Genomic DNA, 25736 nt, shown 5'->3' with positions numbered 1-25736 from the left:
GTTGAATTTCTAGAAAGAAGAAAACATAGGATAAAATAAATTAGTGGCAGAATATTAGGTATGATTTATTTAAGTAGAGTCCAGGATCCGCTTTGAGGTCATTTTGTTTGTGTGTTCCAAATTCTAAGTGGTCATTGAGTCCCATAAGCAGAATACAGTAATGTTTTAAAATAATGTTTAACAGAAATGATTTGGTGCTACGTTCTATTAAAGTGTAAAATTGACCCCAGAGCTAGGTTTTAAAATCTTTGTAGTTAATTAGGCTTCATGTTGGACCTGCCCAAAAAAAGAATGAAGGACTGAGATATTTCAAGATAGTACTTGTCTTGTCCAAACCCAATGAGCTCAGAGATTTTGGTGTGCTTCACTTGGTTCCCTGACTTGATAGGTTGGCCTGGACAGTTATCTTACCATGGTGACTTCCCCCAGCCACCTAAGCACTAGGCTGCCTGTTCTAGTAATTTATCAGTTGTTTTGGAAATGACTGTTCTCTTGCATTTATGTCATTTTATTGATAGTTTAGATAAGTATCTTGAGGAAAAGCAAAAGCTATAACCTGTAATGACAAAATTGATGAGCACACATAAATGTTTTTCTTAAGAGCTATTGTTATCTCATTGTACCCATGAATACATTTTTTAACTTAGCCACCTGTCTCCAGCTTTGTAACTGTCAGAGATCATGACCCTGTGAGAAATAGAGGAGGAGGAAGCGACTAATGTGTTATATGTGTGCAGGCTCTTATGCTGGTCATTTTACCTACTTTTTTACTTATTTCTCAACAGTCCTGTGAGGTAAGCATTCATACATCCATTCATATAACAAATATTCATTGAGAGCCTACTATCTAGCTAGCACTGGGGACCTGCCATTGTTACAGTTCAGGACAGCAGCTTGCCTGGTGTCCCTGAGCTGAGGCAAAGCCAGGTCTGAACCAGGGTCCTTCTGAGCTCTGGTTGGGCTATGTGTTGCGGGGAGGAGAGGTGGAGTGGGTAGTGGTGGTGGTGGGTGGTTTTTCCATTCCGAGTTCTCTCATATGGCAGTATTCTTTTTTTTTTTTTTTTGGAGACGGAGTCTCGCTCTGTCGCCCGGCTGGACTGCAGTGGCCGGATCTCAGCTCACTGCAAGCTCCGCCTCCCGGGTTTACGCCATTCTCCTGCCTCAGCCTCCCGAGTAGCTGGGACTACAGGCGCCAGCCACCTCGCCCGGCTAGCTTTTTGTATTTTTTAGTAGAGACGGGGTTTCACCGTGTTAGCCAGGATAGTCTCGAACTCCTGACCTCGTGATCCGCCCGTCTCGGCCTCCCAAAGTGCTGGGATTACAGGCTTGAGCCACCGCACCCGGCCCGGCAGTATTCTTAAGTATGTATCCTGAGAATAATACAGGATGGAGGAAGAGCCTTATTACCTTGGCTTTATGTCAGGTTAATTAAGTAATTTCTCTGAGTAGACAGAGCAGCTTGTATATTCGTCATTTTACAAATGAAGGAATGGAGGCTCAAGTCTTCTATCTCTATTGCTACTATTCCTCTCCTCTGATCCAAAATACCTAAAAATACTTTGTCATTTAAAATCAGCAGCACAGTTCATCGTCGTGCATTGTTTTATGGAGTCTGGAAGTATTTTTGAAAGTGTTACTGTCACCTGTATTTCTGTAGTAGGTCCATTCATTATTTCAAACATCATTTTAATTTCTAATCTGGGAAGATCCTAAATTTAAGGGGCAAAAATAGACTGGTAAGTAATACACATTTTATTCCTGCCTCTATAAAGTTTATATTCTGAGACCTTACAGACATTTAACAACTAGTACACAGTTATGTAATCATGATTCTAGTAAGTTCAGAGTACTAAGAGTCCAGACTAGGAGGACCTGCCTTCGACTGAGAAACTGACAATTTAAGCCAAGAATAAATGTTTTCTTGCATGTATGTAATAATTAATGGCTTGATACTTAATAATCTTTTAACAAAATAGTGAAAAACAAAAGCTATAACATGAAGTAGTAAAATAAATCAGTTATTCTTGGCTTAAATGGGTTGAGGCCAGTGAGATGCAGTGATGCTGGGGCCCAAGCTCCAAGTGCATGGATTTCCATAAGCCACCTTGGGTTAATCTCATGATCCTCAGTAAATCTCATAAAAATATTCTCAAGAGCTGGGCTTTCATAAGCTGTAATTTACTAATCCTTAGCATGCTCACTATAGGCAGTAATGATTATATCTGCCAAGCATTTTGTAGGAAGTTAGTTTTTTAAAAAAAGTGTCCAGGTGCAGTGGCTCATGCCTGTAATTCCAACATTTTGGGAGGCCGAGGCAGGCGAATCACTTGAGGTCAAGAGTTCCAGACCAGCCTGGCCAAAATGATTAAACCCCGTCTCTACTAAAAATGCAAGAATTAGCTGGATGTAGTGGCATGTGCCTGTAGTCCTGGCTTCTTGGGAGACTGAGGTGGGAGAATCACGTGAACCCTGGAAGCAGAGGCAGTGAGCTGAGGTCGCACCACTGCACTCCAGCCTGGGTGACAGAGCGAGACTGTCTCAATAAATTAATAAATAGATAGAGGTGAGTCACGTGTTCGTGTCAGTCCTTGTTTCTAGCTCAGTTATAGTATAAAGCACATTTTATTTTAAATGTTTTTTTTTTTTTTGAGACAGAATTTCGCTGTTGTTGCCCAGGCTGGAGTGCAATGATGCGATCTCGGATTTCGGCTCACTGCAGACTCTGTCTCCTGGGTTCAAATGATTCTCCTGCCTCAGCCTCCTGAGTAGCTGGGATTACAGGTGCCTGCCACCATGCCCAGCTAATTTTTGTATTTTTAGTAGAGATAGGGTTTCACCATGTTGGCCAGGCTGGTCTTGAACTCCTGACCTCAGGTGATCCGCCTCAGCCTCCCAAAGTGCTGGGATTACAGGTGTGAGTCACCATGCCTGACCTTTTACTTTATTTACTTTGTCCATCTGTCCCCTTTTGGATTTTGAAGTATCTGAGAGTTGGAACCTATCTGAATCTTCCTATTAGGTGAATACCAAATTTATATAATGTTAGACATTTTTTATAGAAATGACATTTTTAAGAGTTATTATCCTTTGTTATGATAAAGTCATTCTTCGAAAGATTGTGGTGCTTCTCAAATTTTAATATGCAGACAAATTCCCTAGGGATTAAAATGTGGATTCTGATTCTGTAGGTCAGGTGGGGCTCAACAGTGCATTTCTTTCAAGCTCCCAGGTGATGCCCATGCTGCTGGAACCCAGGCCACAGCTTGAGGAACACTATTATAGGGGGAGCATTCCTTTGACTGAGATGCTGGGGCTCATGTCTAAACCAGAATTAACTCACTGCCCTGTTACCCACAGTAGACAAGTCAGCTGCCAGCAAACTATGGAAGAGCATGCAAAGTACATGAGCATTAAACAAATGCACAGATTTAAAAAGACACCACTTAATTCTGTTTCTGTCTTAGGAAACAAATAGGCCCAGTTTCTGATCAATGCTGTGGTGTGTCCATGGTTACCAGGTATGTGACCCTGCTCAAAAGACAGAAAGTACCAAGTCTGTAGTTGCAAGGTGATTACGTAGCATTTGGGCAGCTGGGTGGAAGGATGATTCAGAATGAGATACTTGCTTTTGTTTGCAAAACAGATGCAATGTGCCCCTTGTTCATTTCCTTTCTCCCGGTCTCTCACCTGTGTTACCACACCCTGGCGTACCGGATCACAGCTGCTAGTGATGCCTGCTAATCATGTTTGTTGGCTCTGAGATGAGTGAGATTAAAAGTATCTTAACCTGTCAGATTAAATAAAGCTGCCTCTGGAAGTCTGACTAAAACGTGTTGGACAAAAGTTGTAGGGTTTTTGTTATGGAAATTCGGCAGTCTTTAGGGCATCCTTGTATGTGTTCTAACATAGATGTGCCTAAATTTGCATTCTGCTTTGAACTGTGCTATCATTTAAAGATTTTTCTAAAGAGAGGATATTGATAACACCATACATAGATTTTTCTTATGAAGTTAAAACATTTGCCTGACCTTGAAATGTTGAGCTGTGCATTTGGGAAAAGATGGTTAAGATTTCTAGACCGCTGAATTTAAAAATTCAGCTACAGACTTCTAGATGGTATTTAATTTATTTTTAATCCACAATTTTGGACTAAATAATAAACCTTTGTAGTCACATAGCGAGGTCAGTGGCCCTGGAAGTTTTACGACCTGTATTGTCCCCTCCAGAGCCAAGGTTCTTGTTGAGTGTTACAGGATTTGCCAATTGAACAGGCACCGTTGATTCACCAGTTCTGCTTCAGTGCCTTTTCTCTTCCTCCTGGCTCATTTTCTGTACAACCAGTGCTTTCCAGCCTCCCTGTGGCACACAGCTGATGGGCAGATGATGTTTGTAGGGTACCTGTGGGTAAACAGAAACGGCCTGTTGTGGCCAAAGGCAGCCAGCCAGGGACTTTGAGGGATCAGCAGCTCTGACTCCTGTTTCCCAGGCTCACACAGGTCGGATTTGGAAGTTCTACTTTACAACTACGATTTAGGCCTCCATGGAATTAGATTTCTTTACTGCATTGTGTGTAGCTGTTAGTCATTTTAAGTGGAATTGCTTCAGTTAAAGGTCTTACAGTGTCCAGGTTCTCAAATGGGATAAATGTGTAGAGTTTTATTATTAATAATCCTTTATAACCTACACATTTTTTTTTGGTAGTATGCTTCATAATAAAAATTAAAAGTAAAGAATATTTAGAAAGAAAAGGTCTAAGCACAGTTCTCATTCTTGCCTCTAGTTGTATTACTAATATTTTAGCATTACAAGAGTAATATAATATTAGGAAAAATGGGGGGAAGGAACATCTATTATACCAATCCCCTAATGCAATTACTATTTTTTTATTTACTTTCATTTAATATAAATGTTCATTAATGTTTATGTTCTTAGTTTTAATCACAATGTATGTAGCTGTATATCTTTATATTACACAGTGTACTGATGTTGTCTTTATAGACATTAGTTTTAATTGCTGAATAATATTCCATGAGTAGTTAGTATTACAATATACTAAGTATTCCTGTATCGTAGAATGTAAGTCGTTTAAATTTTTTCTGCTGTTACAGAATATTTTCAAGATTCTTGCATTCATTCCATAAATAATTTGCAAGTGTAAGGCATTCTGCTACATGTTAGCATTATAATGGTAAGCAAAAAGCCATAATCCCTGTTCTTGTGGAATTTAGCATCTAATTCCTGATTGTATTTTGCACATTAATTGTAAGAGTTTTTTAAAAACCTGTTCATTTTGAGAGAACTGTAGATTTCCATGCAGCTGTAAGAAATAACACAGAGAGATCCCATGTACGCTTCATCTGTTTTCCCCCAGTGGTAATACCTTATATAACTAAAATGTGTCACCCCACCCAGGAGATTGACATTGGAACAATCCACCAATCTCACTCAGATATCTCACCAGTTTTGTATGTATTCCCTTTTCTATGTGTATACGTGTGTATATATGCACTTTTGGTTTTTATGCAACTTTATCACATATGTAGATTGGTGTGACCACCACCATAGTCAAGATGCAGAGTAGTTCCATCACAAGAACCTTCATCATATTCTTTTTTTTTTTTTTTTTTTTTTTTGAGATGAAGTCTCACTTTGTCACCCCACCTCGAGTGCAGTGGTGTGAGCTCAGCTCACTGCAACCTCTGCCTCCCAGGTTCCAGCTATTCTTCTGCTTCAGCCTCCCAAGTAGCTGGGGCTACAGGCGTGTGCCACCACGCCCAGCTAATTTTTGTATTTTTAGTAGAGACGGGGTTTCACCATATAGGTCAAGCTGGTCTTGAACTCCTGACCTCGTGATCCGCCCGCCTCAGCTTCCCAAAGTGCTGGGATTATAAGCATGAGCCACCGCTCCTGGCCTGTCATATTCTTTTACAGCCACAACTGCATCTCTCATTCTTTCCCTCTCCCCTGGCAACCATTAATTTGCTTCCTATCTCTGTAATTTTATTATTTGATGTTATATAAGTGAAATTACATAGTATGTAACTTTGTGAGATTGGAGTTTTTCACTCTGTAATTAATTTAAGATTCATCTAGGTTATTATATCTCTAGTTTGTTCCATCTTATAGCTGAGAAATATTCCACATGGATGTGCCATATCCATATACCTGTTGAGTGACATTGGAGCTGTTTTTAGTTTGTACTATTATGAACAAAGCTGCTATGAACATTTCCTTAGGCTTTTTTTCCTGTTCCCATGGAACTGATTGGCAGTATTTTGATGATTATGTGTGAAAGGAAATTAGTTAAGACTTCAGGCCTCTGTACCTCAGCCATTAGTGTCTAGTCCCACGTTTGGGGTATCTTTGTAGAATCCAAAATAAGCCTTTAATGAATAGCATGTTTTGGCTTCGATAGTTTGTGCCTCAAAATACATTAATTTGCCTATATAGCTAAAATTGTCTTTAGTTCTCATGTCTGTCCATTGTCTTAGTCTATTCAGGCTGCTATAATGAAATATCATAGATTAAATGGCTTATAGAAGAAATCTATTTCTCACCGTTCTAGAGGCTGGGAATTCCAAGATTAAGGTGCCAGCATATTCAGTGTCTGGAGAGGGCCAATTTCCTGGGTCATAGACAGCTTTTTTATTTATTTATTTTGTTGTTATAACTGCTGCATGTGGCAGAAGAGGTGAGGGACCTCTCTTGGGCCTCTTTTGTAAGAGCACAAATCCTGTGCATGAGGGCAGAGCACTCATGACCTAATGACCTTCCGAAGGTGTCACTCCAGATACCATCAACTTTGGGGTTAGGATTTCAGTGTAGGAATTCGGGGGTATCTAAACATTGAGTCCATTGCATTTTTGTAACAGTGAAGCATATTCTGTTGCCATCTTTATTGTATCCTTTAGAACTTATAAGAGTGAAACTGATTTTCTGTTGTTCCTCCCTTGAGGAACAGAGACCTGTCAGGGGTGCTGTTTAAGGAGGGCTTTTCTCATAGACAATAAGTGAATGCCTTTGATTCTTAGAGTTGATTGAAGGTATTTGGAAAGGATAGAATACGCAGAGGGTGGATAAGGTACACTTGGACTTTAAACCTAAAGTCCTGATCTTATTACTTAACTCCAAAAATTAAATAGATCTCTAGATTTTTGAAGTCTCCTTGAAAACTAAGGATAATTGAATAGTGATGACAGCCAACTGGACTTGTTGTATGTTGAGAAAGGAGCTGGATTTTTTGGCAAAGGAGGCTGAGGAGAGGAGTGACTATGCAGTATTCCTGCCTGACACTTAGAGCAGGTGTCTCCCTGCCTGCCATCCCCATACACACTCGCAAGTATGCTCTCATGCACATGCACACATACTGTTAACTCCTGTTCTGCTGCTTGGGAGACTGGTTCTGAGCGTGTTTTCTGAAATCTCATGAGTCTAAAATAGAAAGCACATGAAATACATGGAAGAATGTGTCTTGTGTTGTTTTTATTTCTTTTGAATGAATGGCCGTGATCCCCACTTTCTGAGGAAGATATGAAGTCCAGGAACCCCAAGGACTGAGCAGACACTTTGCTGTATCATTGTAGCTGACGCTGGCCACAGTGGTGACTGAGCAGGATCTGCCCAGAGACTTTTGGTCAGTGGTGGGAGAGTGCACCATAGGATTAATGTGGCCTTGTGGGCCCTCTGTTGATAAGCCAACAGTTGTGGGCCCTGGAAAACAATTCTGTTGTTCCAGTTTGCTCTCTTTTACTTTTTGATTGTTTTTGTCTTATTACACGCAGGGAAAAGTCTGAAATCTTTAACTGGAAATGAAGTGTAAAACCTGATCCCTATGTGGTCTGGTCCCTGCCGCCTTCTCTGAGACTCACCTGGTGCCATGCGATTCATTCCCGCCAAGTCCATTTACTCAGGCCACCTTCCAGGCCTTCTATCCATAGCCTCATGCTCCTGCCCACCACAGGTCTGTGGTGTGCGCTATTTTTGTTCTGCCTGGAACACTGTGCCCTGTCTTTCCCCCATCTGCATTTTTCAGGTGTGCCTGTGCACCCCTCAGATACTGGTTTAAACACAACTTCCTTGCGGAAGCCTTCCTTCACCCATCAGATGTAGCCCAAGCCACTTCTATGTGTGCCTATAGTGCCATGTACATTCCTTCACTGCATTCATCTCCATCTGTGTGATGTTTGTTGACTTGATTTGCTGCTATTGGTGTCTCCCACCTGACCCTTGTGAAGACAGTGACCATATCTCTTTGTGCACTGTTGACTCTGCACTGCCTAGTACAGTATCTGATACATAGTAGCTGCTCAGTAGATATTGGTTGAATTAATGAGTTAAATCAGGGAAATGGCCACTCCCTAAAATGTTTTTAATTGGTGTGTCAAGGAACTTATTCAAAAATGGGGGCTGGGCGTGGTGGCTCACACCAGTAGTCCTTACATTTTGGGAGGCCAAGGCGGGTGTATCACATGCGATCAGGGGTTTGAGACCAGCCTGGCCAACACGGTGAAACCCCATCTCTACTAAAAGTACAAATATTAGTCTGGCGTGGTGGCGTGCACCTGTAGTCCCAGCTACTTGGTGGCGTGCACCTGTAGTCCCAGCTACTTGGGAGGCTTAGACAGGAGAACTGCTTAAACCCAGGAGACAGAGGTTGCAGTGAGCTGAGATTGTGCCACTGCACTCCAGCTTGGGTGACAGAGTGAGACTCCATCTCAGAAAAAAAATAAAATAAAAATGGAATTAGTGTCTATTTTTAAAGGTCCAGTTATGTGCTCCTATAAAATTATTAAACTGTCATAGAGATCTGTTAACTGATTTATATATTTTTTTTCTTTTAGGTGGGGACCAAGGCATACTGAACACATTTTTTAGCAGCTGGGCAACAAGAGATATCAGAAAACACCTGCCCTTTATTTATAACCTCAGCAGCATCTCTATATACTCCTACCTCCCAGCATTTAAAGTGTAAGTGCAAATGGTTTAACTGTTGTTGGAGATGTTGAGGGAAGAGAAATGGGGTGTAAAATTTGGGGGCTGCCTCATTGTCATTCTGAGGGAAGTAACAGGTAGATACTTTGAGGAAAGTTTCTCTTAATAAGAACTGTGGCTGCAGTGGGGAGAGACCTTGATGTTACCGATTGCCTTATGCTTGACCCTAGGGTACTTAGCTGCCTTTGGGACAGGGTTCCCATCAGTTTCTGGGGTTCATGGCCCTCTGGAAGTTATTCATATGTCATGGTCAAAAACACAGACTCTTAAGCTCTGCAGACTTACAACTTGGAGGAGTTGAGTTTGTGCTCTAACTCAGTGTCTTCTCTGTACTGTCTGCTGAGCTTTGGTTTCCTTCACCTGCAAAAAGGTGTTAAAAGCTCCCGCAGAGTTGTTGTGGGGATTAAGCTAGATGCAGGCAGCAGTGTGCTGCTGTGGCTAAGAGTAAGGACTCTGGAACTAGATGACCTCACTTCACATCCTGCAGTGACCACTTCCTGGATGGTGACCTTGGCCTACTTACTGAACTTTTGCCTCCATGTCTTCATAGGGTTATTGTGGGCATTAAGGGAGGTCATCATGTAGCATGGTTAGAAGAGGGCCTGGTCTACCCAAGTGCTCAGTACTTGTTAGGTTGTTAGTCATTTTTGTTTGAGAGAGGCAGTATAGTGTTCAGAGTAATTCATAAACCAGAAAGGCAGGGCATATGTTCTCACTCTGCCATTTATCTGCTACATGACTTAAGACTTGGTGCCTCAGCTCCTCCATATGTAAAACAAGGAAGAAAATAGTACCTACCTCACAGGGTTGTCAGGAGGATGAAGAAAATTAATACATATAAAGTGCTCAGTGGACATTTGTTGTTTTTGGTAATGTGCTTGTTTAGCACTCACGGTCCCTGGTGCAGTTCCTTTTTTTTTTTTTTTTTGAGTCGAAGTCTCACTTTGTTGCCCAGGCCGGAGTGCAGTGGCATGATCTTGGCTCACTGCAACCTCTGCCTCCGGGTTCAAGTGATTCTCCTGCCTCACCATCCCTAGTAACAGGGATTACAGGCATGCGCCACTACACATGGCTAATTTTTGTATTTTTAGTGGAGATTGGGCTTCACCACATGGGCCAGGCTGGCCTTGAACTCTTGACCTCAGGTGATCTGCCCACCTTGCCTTCCCAAAGTGCTGGAATTACAGGCTTGAGCCACTGCTCCTGGCCTCTGGTGCAGTTCTGATACACCTTACAGCTAATACAGCCTTGTTGCAATGTTTATCTCACTGTTAGGGACAGGATCCTATTATTTAGCCTCTGACTCATTTGTGTTTAACTAAGAGGATGATTTAGATTTCTTGAACAGGGGCCTAGCTGTCAGGTTGATCCTGAGACAGTCGTGAGCAGCAAAGCCCTTCACTGAGTTGGGCCAATCTCTGTCCCATATGGACATTCCTGAGTTAGCGGAAAACAAAGGGCCTTTCACTCCTCATATTTCATTGTCCAAAGTGCTTTCCATAAGTCTTACACCACAGTAATGAGCATGCCTGGCTTTTTGTAGCAGCAATGTTTCCTTTTCTGTTCTTTTCTGGGAAGAGTCTATCAACGTCCTCCAGATAAGGATTAGAAGCATCTTGTGTTCTTTCCTCCCTAACTGTTCCCTTGGCATATGTCTCCAACATATTACATTCTCTTCCCTTTGTACAATGGGAACAAGCAGACTCTTAAACACACCAGCTGTGTTCTGAGGAAAGCAAACAACAGGATTCACTGTCAAGGGAGGAATAGGAGAAGCATTATTTTCACCTCTCAGTCCTTGGCCTTGTAAAATACAAACCTGTCTCACATGGAAATGTGAACCTGATCCATTTTAATCCTTACTTATAATCCTGCTAGTTTGAATAGTGTTCCTGCAAACTATGACAGTATGACCCCTAGAGCTGAATTTGTCTATAATAGGACATTTGCTTATAGTTCAATTGATTAAATTCAGTTTAGCAAGCAAAAAGATGACAGTGCAGAGGGGAAAGACTTTTGAATAGTGTGGCTATTCCACTCAGTCTTGCACAGTGAGCGTGTGGTTCTGTTTAACTCCATCTGTTTTCCACCTTACTACCATTGAGCACATTGTACCTTTCGGGGATAGCCTGGTTTATGCAGACACTGCTTGCAGTACTTTTATTTATTTATTTATTTTTTTTTTTTGAGACGGAGTCTCGCTCTGCCGCCCAGGCTGGAGTGTAGTGGCCGGATCTCAGCTCACTGCAAGCTCCGCCTCCCGGGTTCCCGCCATTCTCCTGCCTCAGCCTCCCGAGTAGCTGGGACTACAGGCGCCCGCCAGGTCGCCCGGCTAGTTTTTTGTATTTTTAGTAGAGACGGGGTTTCACCATGTTAGCCAGGATGGTCTCGATCTCCTGACCTCGTGATCCGCCCGTCTCGGCCTCCCAAAGTGCCGGGATTACAGGCTTGAGCCACCGCGCCCGGCCGCAGTACTTTTATTTTAACATACAAGAAGCAGATGGAGCAGAGTTGAGTTCTGAGGAGTAAGACAGACTTAATTTGCTAGAACCTTGGCCTTTCTCGCTCAAGAACCCAGTTGATTTTATATCTTCCAAATGAATTGCCCCAGAAAACCAGTTTGAGATCTAAATTACTGAAACAGGATGGTTTTCTTCTTCCTGGCTCCATGAGTGAGTGCTAATTTTGGAAATCCCCTGGGTTTGTTGTAACCATAGAGAAAATGACACACTGGGAAAGTTGGGAGCAACTCCGTCCATCAGCCAGATTTCAGCTGACCCAGGGCCAGCCGGAGATGCTGCTGCTTCTGTGCACCTCGCTCTTGTGGGGTTCAACTCCACGTTTCTGTGATAAGGCTACTCAGAGCCATGCTTTGTCTCGCCCATTGCTGCCTATTGAATATTTAAACCAGATCAGAGAACTCATTTTCCCTTCCCTCTGCCAGAAAATATATTTGCTTTCCTTGTGGAGACCCATCCAGAGACAGTTTTCCTTATATTCTTTTATATTTGGGAAAGACTGAAAAGGTACAGGTAGTTACATTTCTTTTTTATTGTAAGTTAATATAAAATGGTAGTCCAAATGTTTTTTAAATGAAAGTAATCCATTACAAGCATTTCGGTCATCATTGCTACTCTCCAAAGATCCCTGTGAATTTGAAGGCCCACCCTTGGGTTCAGAATAACCTTGGTGGTCTACAGGACTAAGTAGCCCTACAGTATGCTGGCCTTCCCTTCCCTAAGACAGCATGAGTGGTGGCTGGTGGAATCAGAGACCATGGAGTGGTCTGGAGCAACTTCGGCTTCATGGAAGAAAGAATGGAGTGTTTGTCTCACCAACTCCAAATAAACATGTACTAGGATATCCCCAAAGCAGTATTTAGACACCCCAGAATCTTAGAGTCTTGGATATCTAGAACATTGTGGCCTTTGGTCTTACATGAAGCTTCAGCTAAAGGATGCCCTGGTATAAAGCAAACTTAATATGAAATTAAGCCACAAAGCAGCACATCTAGTGCCTTTCTGTCTGTACCATTTGGTTACAACAAAAAATAAAGGAAACAAACTTTAATAGTTTTATCACTTCGAATGACTACTCAAATACAAAAAAACAGAATTAGTATTTTTTTTGTAAGGGAAGATCCTTTTTAACACAGCATAATTTGAAAACTAAAATGTTTGGTTTAGTAATTTTTAAGTTAGTTTGTAGTATTGCATCAGAAAACAAATCATAAATGCATTTCATTTTTTTGAGACGGGGTCTTGCTCCGTTGCCTAGGCTAGAGTGCAGTGGCACAATCACTGCTCACTATAGCCTCGACCTCCTGAGTCAAGCGATCCTCCTGCCTCAGTCTCCTGATGAGTAGCTGCGACTACAGGCACGTGCCACCGTGCTCAGTTAATTTGTGTGTGTGTGTGTTTCATAGAGACAGGGTTTTGCCATGTTGCCCAGACTGGTCTTACTCCTAGGTTCAAGTGATCTCTCACTTCAGCCTCCCAAAGTGCTGGGATTATAGGCACGAGCCACTGTGCCCAGCTCATAAATGCATTTATTAATAATATTTTTGAAAGTGCCTAGCATAATGTTTGGGATATTTAGTAGGTTTCTTAGGTTTTTAATAAATAAGTTTTTTTTTTTTTTTTAAGTTTTCTCTAAATGAAGGTTTTGTTTCATCCAGATAGCATATACTTTGGTTTGTGCATAGTACTGCAAACAAAAAATCTTATTAGTCTTTTAAAAATCGTTTAGTTCCATTTTTGCTTTCTATTATATCCACTGACTAAAAGCTGTCTAGGAATCTCATGTTATATAAAACACACCTTAAAGCAGAGAGACAGAATTCTCTGGTATTGCTTCAAACCACTACATAAATTAATTGGTCAAATTGATTGAGTACAAAGTCTCATTCACCCAATACTTTCCATATAAATATTTTGTTTTACCCTTTACTTGAGTTTAGATATGACCAGAGACCTGGCCTAATGAGAATTAAATGTTTTTTCATTCATTTTACTCTTTTGAACATTTCTGAAGATATTCATATTTCTTTCTTTTTTAAGAATCAGACTCATTCACTAAGACTGTATCAAACCTATTTATCAATATTTTCCCCAAAGAAATTAAACCTTTAGTGTCGTGAATTCTATTGTCCCTGTGTAGTTCTGATTTGGTTATTTTTCTTCGCTCCCTAAGACACGTCCTTGGCTCCAACTCTCCACGTAACTATTGTTATTGGAAGCCATAGTCTGTTTTCATTTCTTTTCACACTCATACATATTCACTCAACCTTGAGGCTGACTCAAAAAGAGTTCAGGTCACTCTTTTTCTCCAGCCATTTGTTGGCCTGCTGGTCATTCATTTGGTTGGCAAACCTGGAGCATGTACCTTGTGCCACACTTTCAGGTCACTCAAGGCCTCAAAGATGAGTAAGGGAGCTTGGAGTTTAACCCACTTAGCCACTGCTTAGATGTACAGTTTCTTGTATGGCACATGGCACAGTCTGTCATGGTTTGAGTGTTAAGAAGAAGAATCAAGCAGTGGTTGCACAGATGTCTTGTTCCCTCTTTCTTGGTGATAGTGATGCATGTTGGGGCCCCATTTCACAGCGTGGCTGTCTGGTCATTCTGGCCTCATCTGAAGTGTTTATCTCTATCAGATGATCTGTCCTCAGATCTCACTGCTGCATATTCTGGTGCCCTACCTAAGTCTTTATCACCAAGAGAAAAGCTTCCATATCAGACCCAACCCAGCCTTTAGATGCTGCTCTGACAATAGCAAAAAGGGCACAAGGAGTGAGATCGCATGGGCAGAAGTCTGGGTGAGGAATGCTATCTCAGTCGAAGAGAGAGCTCATGGGAAGTTAAAGGTATGAGGACTGCGTGGAAGAAGACATAATTTCTTTGGAAGGCCAAGGAGGGTGGATCTCTTGAGGTCAGGAGTTTGAGACCAGACTGGCCAACATGCTGGAACCCTGACACTACTAAAAAAAAAAATACATATATATAAATATATAAAAATTAGCTGGGCGTGGTGGTGCATGCCTGTAATCCCAGCTACTCGGAAGACTGAGGCACAAGAATGGCTTGAACCAGGGAGGTGGAGGTTGGAGTGAGCTGAGATTACACCACTGCACTCCAGCCTGGGTGACAGAACAAGATTCTGTCTCTAAAAGAAAAAAAAAAAAAAGACATAACTTCCTCAGAAGTCTCAAATCTGTGGGCCACAGACTGTATTTATCACACAAATATGTTTTATTTCTGCTACACAGAATTTTTTTTTTAAACTTAATTGTCAGTGCTTTAAAAATTAGGGAATTTCACATAAAACCCAGGTTTCCAATATCTTTGGAAAAATCAGGTATCTGGTAGGATATGTCAAATGTGACTGTTACAGGTTTGTGGTCTAAGTGACTGGAATGATAGAGTTACCATTTCCTGAAATGGGAAAGAACATGGGGGAAGCAAGTTCGTAGGGGTAGGGATTGGTCAGAAATGAACAGAATGTATTAGGTTTTAGATGTATAAAGTTTGAGGTGCATATTACCATCCTAGTGAAAGTATGAAATAGCTAAGTAGAGATAAAAGTCAGGAGTTCCAGAGAGAAGTCTGGAACATACGAGAGTTGTCAGCATATAATGATACTTGCAGTCGTGAGACAAGATGATGTAGCCAAGGGAGTGATTATCAGTAGACGAGTCCTGAGGATTGACCCAACGGTAGGAAGATAATAGGGACAAGAGAATAGAAGAATAGGAACAAGAGACAGCAAGGCAAGTGGGAACCCAGGGAAGCGTGGTATTGCAGAAGCTGAGCAAGGAAAATGTTTCAAGGAGGAAGGAGTGATCTGTGTCTGTATCAGATGCTCACAGATACAGATAAGGTCAGATATGAAGACAACTGAGAATTGGCACTGGATGTGGAATGTGGAGGTTCCTGGTGACTTTAGCAAGAGGACGTCTGTTGGAGTGGTGGGGGAGAAAGCCTGACTGAAGTGGGTCCAGGAGAATGAAGGAGGAGAATTAGAGGCAGTGAATGTAGACAGCTCTTCTGAGGCATATGCTCTAATGGGGTGGCACCTGGATGGGACTGTAGGTTCAAGAGAGGGTGGCAGTGATTGTTGTGTAAAGATAGATGTCACCACAGCATGTTTTTGTATTGATAGGAATGATGTTGGGGTTGGGGTCGGTGACATTACCAATGCAGAAAACTGAGGGGAGACGCTGGAGTGATGTCCTTGGATAGGTGAAAGGGGATGGCACCTAGAACACAAGTGGAGAGACTGGCTTCAGATAAGAGCCAGGACAGGCTGGACGCAGTGGCTCATGCCTGTAATCCCAGCACTTTGGGAGGCCTAGGTGGGCGAATCATGAGGTCAGGAGATCGAGACCATCCTGGCTAACACAGCGAAACCCCATTCTACTAAAAATACAAAAAAATTAGCCGGGTGTGGTGGCGGGTGCCTGTAGTCCCACCTATTCAGGAGGCTGAGGCAGGAGAATGGCGTGAACCCGGGAGGCAGAGCTTGCAGTGAGATCGTGCCCACTGCACTCCAGCCTGGGCGACAGAGCAAGACTCCGACTCAAAAAAAAAAAAAAAAAAAAGAGCCAGGACAGTTTATCCTTGGTAACATGAAGGAAGGCAAAGTGTATAGGCACAGATGCTTGTGGGCAGGTGTTATGTTTTGGCTGAATGAATGAATGAGCAATCAGCCAATAGAGGTTAAGAATGACATGCTACCTCCACGAGAGTCTCTCTAGTGGCTGGTGTAAGTCCTTCTCTGACCTGGTCCGTGAAGAGAGGCCAGCCTAGAAGATAATGTTGTTGACTAGGTCCTAGTCTAGGTTATTAAAGTCTGGGTTCGAGTGCTGACATTGTTCTGAGTTCCAGGGTATTACTGGGAGGATTAGTTTGCAAGGCAAAGAAATTGGGTGAGTGTCTGGTCAGTTGTTTGCTGGGGGTAGCAGCTCTCTTCTAGTGATGGGATGTGCACCCTCTTATGTTCCTCAGGCCCCACCTCAGCAAGTCCACTCCTCGTCCATGATCATCCCCACTCTTTGGTCACTTGGGTTTGTGACTCCTAACTTAGACTGTGAGTGCGGGAGAGAGGAGAGGTGTGCAGTTGGTTGTGGGAGAAGGGCTTGTGTGTGGCTCTGCCCATGTGTGCATGTGAGTCTGAGAAGGTGCATGATCGTGAGTCGCAACATAATAGAGAACATGAGCCACAGAAGCAGGCAAGAGGATGCTTGGCACTGCTGCTACGATTCCCAGAGAGGTGTCGCATAAGCAGTGCTGTCTTTCTCTGTATCTGATTGAACAATGTACATAAAGAGCTTAGTGAGGAGTAAAATTGCTCCTGTGTGTGCTGTCATAAACCAGTTCCTTTTCTGTTCTAAACAGTTCTGTAGTCTCATCTACATGTTACTGGCTGTTTCTCAACTACTAAACTAGTCATGAAAATTCTATCTGATCTTTTGGTAACATCAGGTCACAGGGATAATTTTAACGTCTAACATAAGCAGTATTATTGCTGGCTTGTGTTCAAACTATGTCTTGTGATCTGGACGACCCTTTTGAGATTCTATCAAGTTAAAATTAGAACATTTATTTTAAGAGATGTATGCAAGCTGAGACAAATCCCCATTACTGGGTCAGAATGAATGGCTCTCAGAAATTTACAGACAATTGTGACGTGTACCCAACTCTTTTTTTTTTTTTTTTAATTCCTGGCTGGTAGTTTAGTGATAAGTCAGGGGAGTGAGTCAGTGAATCTTAACGGTTATCCTTACTTTGGGTTGAGGTCAGTTCAACGCTATCTTCTGACATCAACATTTCCCCTTCTTATTCATTGGTGGAGTATTTTGCTTTTCTTTCTTTTATTTAGTTTTTTTGTTTGTTTTTGTTTTTGGTGTTTTTGTTTGTTTCTGTTTTTTGCTTTTTGTTTTTGGAGACAAACAGTCTTGCTCTGTTGCCCAGGCTGGAGTGCAGTGGTATGGTCTTGGCTCACTGCAACCTCCGCCTCCTCCCGGGTTCAAGTAATTCTCCTGCCTCCGCCTCCCAAGTAGCTGGGACTACAGGCACACGCCGCCATACCCAGCTAGTTTTTTTTTTCTTTTTGTATTTTAGTAGAGACAGGGTTTCACTGTGTTGCCCCCACTGGTCTCGCACTCCTGAACTCAGGCAATCCTCCTGCCTGGGCCTCCCAAAGTGCTAGGATTACAGGCGTGAACCACCACATCCAGCCTCTATTTTGTTTTTAGCTGTGCAATGTAAATTCTGACTAACTGCTTGTTGCATTTGGTGGGAGAGATAAAACACTAGAAAAATATCCTGGGTTACCCTTTTATAAAGTGTTCCCCTAAATTTGTATTTAGATTAACTTAAGAAGTAGTTTCTCCTTTTACTTATGACATTTGGCCTTACTTCATTTTGATATGGTAATTCTCTATTTTCATAAATGACTAAAGGGTAAATTGATTATGATAGAAAATGATATTTTAAAGACATTTCTCAGAGAACAAAGTTGAGACATAAAAATAATTACTTGAAATTGAAACTCTAGATATGAAAACAGACTGGTGTTCAAAACCTGTTGCTCATTCTTTTTATGTATGATGTGTCTTATAGAGCCAGCCCTTTAGGTTCCTTTGCTGTGTAAATAACTGTTTAGTTGTACAATTAGAGCATAATGAGAGTTAAAAAGACTCCTAAACCTTCATATAAGGTGGCCATTGTTGGGTCCAGGCAGAATCCCTCATATCAAGCCAAGTGCTGCCCTAGGTGAGTTCTAGGAACATACTTGTGATATGACTGCCTTACACAAAGTTGCAAAATCTGGCTTCACTTCCCTCTTACCCTCCTATCCAAGCCCCATTTTTCCCCACTTAACAGCTGCCTTATTTCTCACTTTTCTGCCCTCTTCCCACCCTCAAAGGGCTCTTGGGCTGGTCCAAACCTCCCGTGTTCAGTGACTCATCCAGGCCTGCTCTTCTCATAAAAAGCTGGTCCTCTAAAACCTCCGACCACTCACTACCACTGTCCATTTCCATAGATATTAGGTGTGTAACAGTTTGATGAAAGTAGTATCAGGCCAGGCACGTAATGTCAGGCTCACACCTGTAATCCCAACACTTTGGGAGGCAGAGGCAGGTGGATCACTTGAGCTCAGGAGTTCAAGAACAGCCTGGGCAACATGGTGAAACCTCGTCTCTACCAAAAAAAAAAAAAAAAAAAAAAATTACAAAAACTAGCCAGGCATAGTGGCCTGTGCCTATAGTCGCAGCTACTTGGGAGGCTGAGGTGGGAGAATTGCTTGTGCTTCAGAGGTTGAAGTGCAGTGAGCCGAGATTGCACCACTACACTCAAGCCTGAGTGACAGAGTGAGACACTGTCTAAAAAAAAAAAAAGAAGAAGAAGAAAGTAATGTCAATACCTAATGCATCTAAAAGCATTTCCATTCCTTACTGGACAGAAAGAGGGCTGAGTATAGCCCATACCCATGATATCTGCATCCTTCGCATGATTCCTGTATGCCCCAGAATCTCTCTTACCTCCCCTCTCATGCTTCTCTGTGCCTTCACACCCCTGAGTCTGTTTCAAGTTTGCCACTCAGTAAACTGTCCCCAACTAATTTTTAAAGAAACCTACTTACATCCTAACACTTTGTGATTTGTTTCATTACAATGTGGGTGGCTGTTGGGAGGCTACATCACTGTGTAGTACTGCCCTCCACAATCCTGCTCACCTCTCCTGTCTCTCCCCACTCACCCCCTGTCTTGCTGGCACCCAAGGAATTTCTTGCCTTAGGGCAGAAAAAGCAGTCTCACCCACATGTAGGACCCCTTAAGATCCCAGTTTCTACTTTAAACAGTCTTACCAAGGGATTTCTTAAAACAAAAACTGCCCTGTCTATGAAAGGACTATCCAGCGGATGCAGTTTTTCACTTTGTTAGAATAGGTAAAGAAGGTAATTTGAGGAAGGAGGATCCTTCCCCTGACCACAGGGAGTAACAGATTTAGAATTAAAGAGATACTCAGAGACATGGATTCATAAAGGTAGAGATCAGTGCCTGAGCCACAGAGAAATGCAGGGTGTGGATTGTTTCCAAATGGTGTTCCTGTTGACATTCAAGAGGAAGGCCATAGGCCATATGGAGAGGTATTTAACCAGCATGGAGCTGGTGTCCAGGAGGGCTGCAGAGGCCTCTTGAACCAGTCATGTGGAGGTCCAGAACCAGGCTGGGATACAGACGGAGCTAGAGACTCAGGTGTATATTCTTGCTTACAGCAGAGGGCAGTCCGTGTGCAGGTGGATTGGAACATTGTGCCCTTCCTCTGCATGAGCTGTGACACTCAAATCCAGAGACAGGAGCTGGGCAGGCCCTTAGACAATATCCAGCACAGTCCACTTGTGAGTCACCTGCTGATCTTAAGCACCACCCATTTCTTGTTGTTCTTCCCTTTTTTCTTTAACCTCTGTTGCAAACTGCATCCTTCTAAAGTCTTCCTTCAGTCTTCTTGAATGCTAAGTTGCTTACTTCATAACATGCTTTCCTATTGGTTGCTTTCTGTTGCTGGGTCCTTAACTATACTTGGGGGATTGCCAGGATTCTTAGGCATACCTTTTCCACTTTCATATTAACTGTCCATCGGCAGGAGTTAATCCATAAATTAACAAATGTCACTCTCAGACAATACCCTTATAATTCTGGGAGTGTCTTACAATAGCAGCCTAGTCATGGCTAAGAGCCTTGGCTCTGCAGCCAGACTGCTTGGATGGAATCCCAGCCTTGTCACTCACCAGCCATGGGATCCTGGACAAGTTATTTAATTTCTTTATGCCTTGGTTTCCTCACATTGTCATTTTGGAGATTAACTGAGTAAACCAAGCAAACACTAACCAATACCTGTGATATATGAATATTCTTATTATGAGCTCTTATTACTACTGCTTAGTCATTAGTGAACTGTCAAGAGAACAGGTTAGAAAAGAACAGGTTAGAAAAGAACAGTTTACATTATATTCATGTTTTAACTTATATTAATTAGTATTACTATCATGCTATGACTGTGTATGACATTTATATTAAGTCTAGGCAAATCATGGGCAGTTAGTTAAAACAAGAGATCAAAAAGTTAATACAAGAGGATCTAAATAGGTGCTGTGGCTCCAGGCAGGGAAGTTGAGTCAGGAGGGGTGAATGTCCGAGGAGGTGGAAGGAATATCTCATTCTTATGCGCTCTATTTCAGTTTTAGGCTTATGGGTTTGTATTGCTAGGATGGGGCAGTGCCTTCCCTCCACTCTGCAACACAGGAGTCAGAGCTCTGTGATGGGTTCCCCCATCCTCATTAGAACATTTGTTGAAGGCAGTCATCTGACTCTTTTCCATGCATTGTCCCTGCCCCCACTTCCTGCATAAAGCCACCTCTGAAAATCCCACCTGCATTAATTGCTTTGGAATTTCAGTAGCCCTTAATGTCAGTACTGCCCTGATAGCCCCAACTTGTCACCTTGCTTATTTTTATGCAGATGACCCATCTTCCTGTTTGAACAAAAGCCTTTTGGGGCCACACAGTGAGCATAGTGCCATATGCATAACAGTTGCTTATTTAATCGATAGCTTTATCTGTGCACAAATTTGGGCATCAAACTTTACTCCTACTCTTTTTATCCTTTTAAGGATTAAATAGAGCAAGAGTGTTGTGTGTGTTACATATACTATGTGTATAAAATAAAGAGTAAGCTTGGGGATACCAAATATCCTCTTCATTTATCAGAAGAAACAAACCATGGAATGATCAATTAACCTTAAGAGGAAGGAGCTTTACAAATAGGCTGCATTTTTCTTGCATGCTTTTTGGAGCAGCAGCAGCATGGTAGGATGGTAAGTGCTCATGCCTTAGCGGTAAAACCATGTCAGACCCCATCTCTGCCACTTAATAGTTGTATGACCTTGGGCATCTCACTTCAGTCTCTCAGAGCCTCAGTTAACACATTGGTAAGATTTACCTTGTAGAAATATTATTATTCCCCATCATGTCCTTAAAGAGTTTGGTCTCCAAATATAGTAAACTCTGATGATAGCTTTTTAACTGGTTCCTAAGTTTCTTTTTTTTTTTTTAGATAAACTTTAGGGGATAGGAAGGGTTACATGAGTTTGTATTATTTTGATCAGTATATCATGCTCACGTATCTTGGTTGCCTGTAGTATAAATCTACTGAAATCTAACACTTGAGCGCCCAGTACCTGAGGTTCTGTCCCATTTTACTTTTCTTTCCCTACTCAAAGCTTCCTCTCTGGCTCTAACAGAGGATACCTGGTCAAGCACACAGGCGCTCACCTGATACCTGCCGTTGCCTGCCTGGAATTCCCTACATTATCATCAGCTACCCGGATCACATCTGCTGTATAAGCTTGCAGTCACATCCCACTATCTTAGCACCTCTGCTCCCGCTGAAGCTGGATAGTGCCCTTCCTGCTGTGAATTCCTGAGCACTCACTGTTCCTATTTTTGCTTTGACTCTTGTTACATTCACGTTTGTTTTTTGTTTTTATATACATAGATTTCCTCCCAGCTAGAACAGGATCACACTTTACTCCTACTCTTTTAAAGATATTCTTTATTGTGAAATGGAGCATATATACAAAATAATACATATTTAAAAATGTGTATTGTTTAAAAATATCACCCAAGTTAAGACATAGAACACAACCAGTGCCTTAGAACCTCTTTTTGTCCCTCCCCAATGATAGCTTCGCCTTTCCCCCAGAGGTAACCAGCATCATTAAATTTACATTGATTATAGTTTTCTGATCTTTAAACAGTACCTTTTTTCTTGTTTTGCTTTTTTTTTTTTTTTTTTTTTTTGAGACAGAGTCACCAGGCTGGAGTGCAGTGGCGCAATCTCGGCTCACTGCAACCTCCGACTCCCTGGTTCACGGGATTCTCCTGCCTCAGCCTCCCGAGTAGCTGTGATTACAGGCATATGCCACCACACCCAGCTAATTTTTGTATTTTTAGTAGAGACAGGGTTTCACCATGTTGGCCAGGATGGTCTCCATCTCCTGACCTCATGATTTGCCTGCCTCAGCCTCCCAGAGTGCTGGGATGACAGGCGTGAGCCACCGTACCCAGCCTGTTTTGCCTTTATATAAATGGAATCGTATATATGTAATTGTTTGACCCGTTGCTTTTTTCAACATAAATGTCTTAAAAATTCATCTTTTTGCTGCATGATGTATATAGCTATAGTTCATTCATTTTTAGATTGTATTCCATGCTATGAATATAGTAGAACTTTTCCTTTAAAAAAGATGACTGTATAACTATAAAGTCTCAGTCATTTTCAACAATAAGCAAATATTTCTTATATGTTGGTGGGTTGGCTAGGATAGCTCTGAGGATCTCAGCAGGGTTTGGAGCTAGGCTACAGGTTTGCTCCCGATCTGTTCCATGTTTCTTTTTTCTGGAACCAGTAAGCACCCAGACATATTCTGCTGGCAGAAGTTGTAACTTCTCAGAGGGTGAACAGAAATAAGCATTGCTTCTGTAAGTCACACTGTCACTTCTGCTCATATTGTCTTAGTCAAGTCAAGCCATAGGACACGTCCAACATCAGGTGGGAAAGTGTTCTCCCCTGAGGAGGCTGGGAGTAATGTATACTTGCTGAGCAAAAATCTAATACAGACATTTGGGTTGTTTCCAGTTTTTGACTGTTTCAAACAGTGCTGCTGCTGCTGTGAACATTTTAATTATATCTCTTGTTGCACATACACAAGCATTTCTTTAGTGTATATGCTTAGAAGCTGAGCTGCTGGATTGTACAGCATGAGCATTTTTAACTTTACTAGGTAATACCAAATACTTTCCAAGTAGTGTGCCTGTTCTGTCCACAATGGATTGGTGCTTCAGTGTTGCACCAAACCAATACTACATTTACATTTTTTGTATGTATTTAACACACAGCTGAGTAAGTACTTTTAAAAGTATCTGTCTCACAGTGTCAACAGTGAACTCAGTTTGATCTTGAACCCTTACTGCAGGATGGAAAGTACGCTGTTAAGGCCATAGAATAGGGAGGCCAAGGCAGGAGAAATCGCTTCAGGCCAGGAGTTCAAGACCAGGCTGGACAACATAGCAAGAGCCTGTCTTTACAAAAAAAAAAAAAAAAAAAATTAAACATTAGCTAGGCATGGTGGCCTGTGCTACTCAGGAGGCTAAGGGTGGGAAGTTAGAGGCTGTAGTGAGCTATCATGCTACTGCATTCCAGCCTGAGTGAGAGTGAGACACTCTCTCTTAAAAAAAAAAAAAAAAAAAAAAAAGACAGCTACAGAAAAGTGCTGCTTATCTTTTTGTCAGTACTCAGAATCCACTAACTGTTTCAACTTGCGTTCACTTGGCAGGTTTGGTGCAAGTGCCAAAGTTGTGCATTTCCTGGGACGAGTCAAACCATGGAATTATACTTATGATCCCAAAACAAAAAGTGTCAAAAGTGAGGCCCATGATCCGAACATGACTCATCCAGAGTTTCTCATCCTGTGGTGGAACATCTTTACCACCAACGTTTTACCTCTGCTTCAACAATTTGGCCTTGTCAAAGACACCTGCTCATATGTAAATGTGGTAGGTTCTGTTTCTTTTCTTCAAATCATTTAATGCTGCTTTTTAAAAAACTTGTTGTATCAATAGAGATGTGGAATATTTAGCAGCATTTTAAACAGAGATAAATAAAATTTTGTGGAAAGAAAATGGTAACCATCTTAGAGGGGAGAAACGTTTACCAGCAAGAAGTAGCAGAAATAAACTGTGTGGTAGATTTCTTTAGATCCGAGAACATAGTTTTTTAAGAATTTTCTATATATACCCGTATATTTTAACTCTAGAATTCTTAGCCCATTCTCCTCTGAAAAGATTTTTAGATTATTCCTAAAGTAGTGATCTATAAAAATAACACCCCATTGAATGTTTTAGGAACTGCAAACATTTAGATGTATCTACTTTATATTTGCCATGTGCTTAGAAGAATGTGTTTTCAGTGAAAATCACAATATGAACATAAATACTTTTGTAGGATTATTTTTATTTCCTATGTTTGTACTCCTAAGATTACTATAGGATCTTGAAAAAGAAATATCTTTGTAGGAGGGAGATGACATGTTAACATTTATAACAACCCTGTTTAGCATATTTTCTGACTTTAAAGGTCTTATGAAAGAATTGGAGGAGGATGAGGAATGAAACTGTTACATATTCAGATATAAATAAGAGAACAGAATGGGGAGATTATAAGAGATTATTCGCTTTTCTGTGGTACAAATTTTAGCCATTTCACTTACTAGCATTTACTAAGATACAGAAAGGAGAAAGGGAGAAAGAACTAACACTTGCATTCTTACTCTGAGTGCTTTATATGGACCATGACATAGTATTTGTACAGCAGTGGTCCCCAACCTTTTTGGCACTAGACACTGGTTTTGTGGAAGACAGTTTTTCCATGGACCAGTATGGGGGATGGTTTTGGGATAAAACTGTTCCACCTCAGATCATCAGGCATTAGATTTTCACAAGGAGCATACCACCTAGATCCTTTGCATGCACAGTTCATAATAGAGTTCACGCTTCTATGAGAATCTAACCACCTCTGATCTGACAAGAGGCAGAGCTCAGGTGGTAATTCTTGCTCGCCTGCCACTCACCTTCTGCTGTGCGGCCTGGTTCCTAACAGGCCATGGACAACTACTGGTCTGTGGCCTGGGGGTTGGGGACCCCTGTCATACAGTACTTAAAACCACCTGGCACATCGTAAATGCTTAATGAAAGTTACCTTTTCTTAACCCTTAAAACGACTATATTAAGTACTATTAGTATTGTTAAGTATTATTAATATTTCCTTTTATAGGTAAATTAACCAAAGCTTAAAGAAGTTATATAACTTGTCTTAGTTATGTAACAGACTAGTCAAGTAGCAGAATGGGCTTCAAACCCAGGTCTGAAGAGACTTATCCTTATGAAAATCTGAGATGGACTATGCTTAAAAGTAGCCATCTACAGCCCAGAATTAAGATAGTACCTTTTATGGCAGATGAAGGGAGAGTTATACTTTAAATGCTAAACTGTTTTAAGTTATGTCCAGTGTACTTGACCTGACCTCAGGGGCCTCTTTTTTAGGGTATAAATTCACAGCCCCCCTGTTGTGAACAGAGGACTCTGGAAATGCCTCTGTATCATTACTGTTGCCAAGTGCAAGG

General features: G+C 41.6%; 1 protein-coding gene across 3 annotated transcripts in view; it reads left to right on the top strand.

The window, feature by feature from the left end:
* The window catches only part of GYG1 (glycogenin 1), a 37467-nt gene that overhangs the window by 9804 nt on the left and 1927 nt on the right, over positions 1-25736 (top strand). For 2 of the 3 annotated variants that reach the window (XM_010375061.2, XM_030929063.1), the window contains 2 exons: positions 8841-8967; positions 23892-24111. In XM_010375061.2, coding sequence (XP_010373363.1) covers positions 8841-8967; positions 23892-24111 — 347 coding nt within the window. The remainder of the gene's footprint in view (positions 1-8840; positions 8968-23891; positions 24112-25736) is intronic. The other variant, XM_030929060.1, reaches the window with a different exon arrangement.

This window comes from Rhinopithecus roxellana, chromosome 1 (assembly GCF_007565055.1).
Source record: "Rhinopithecus roxellana isolate Shanxi Qingling chromosome 1, ASM756505v1, whole genome shotgun sequence".
Classification (NCBI taxonomy): Eukaryota; Metazoa; Chordata; class Mammalia; order Primates; family Cercopithecidae; genus Rhinopithecus; species Rhinopithecus roxellana.
This window is presented reverse-complemented; position numbering and strand designations above follow the sequence as displayed.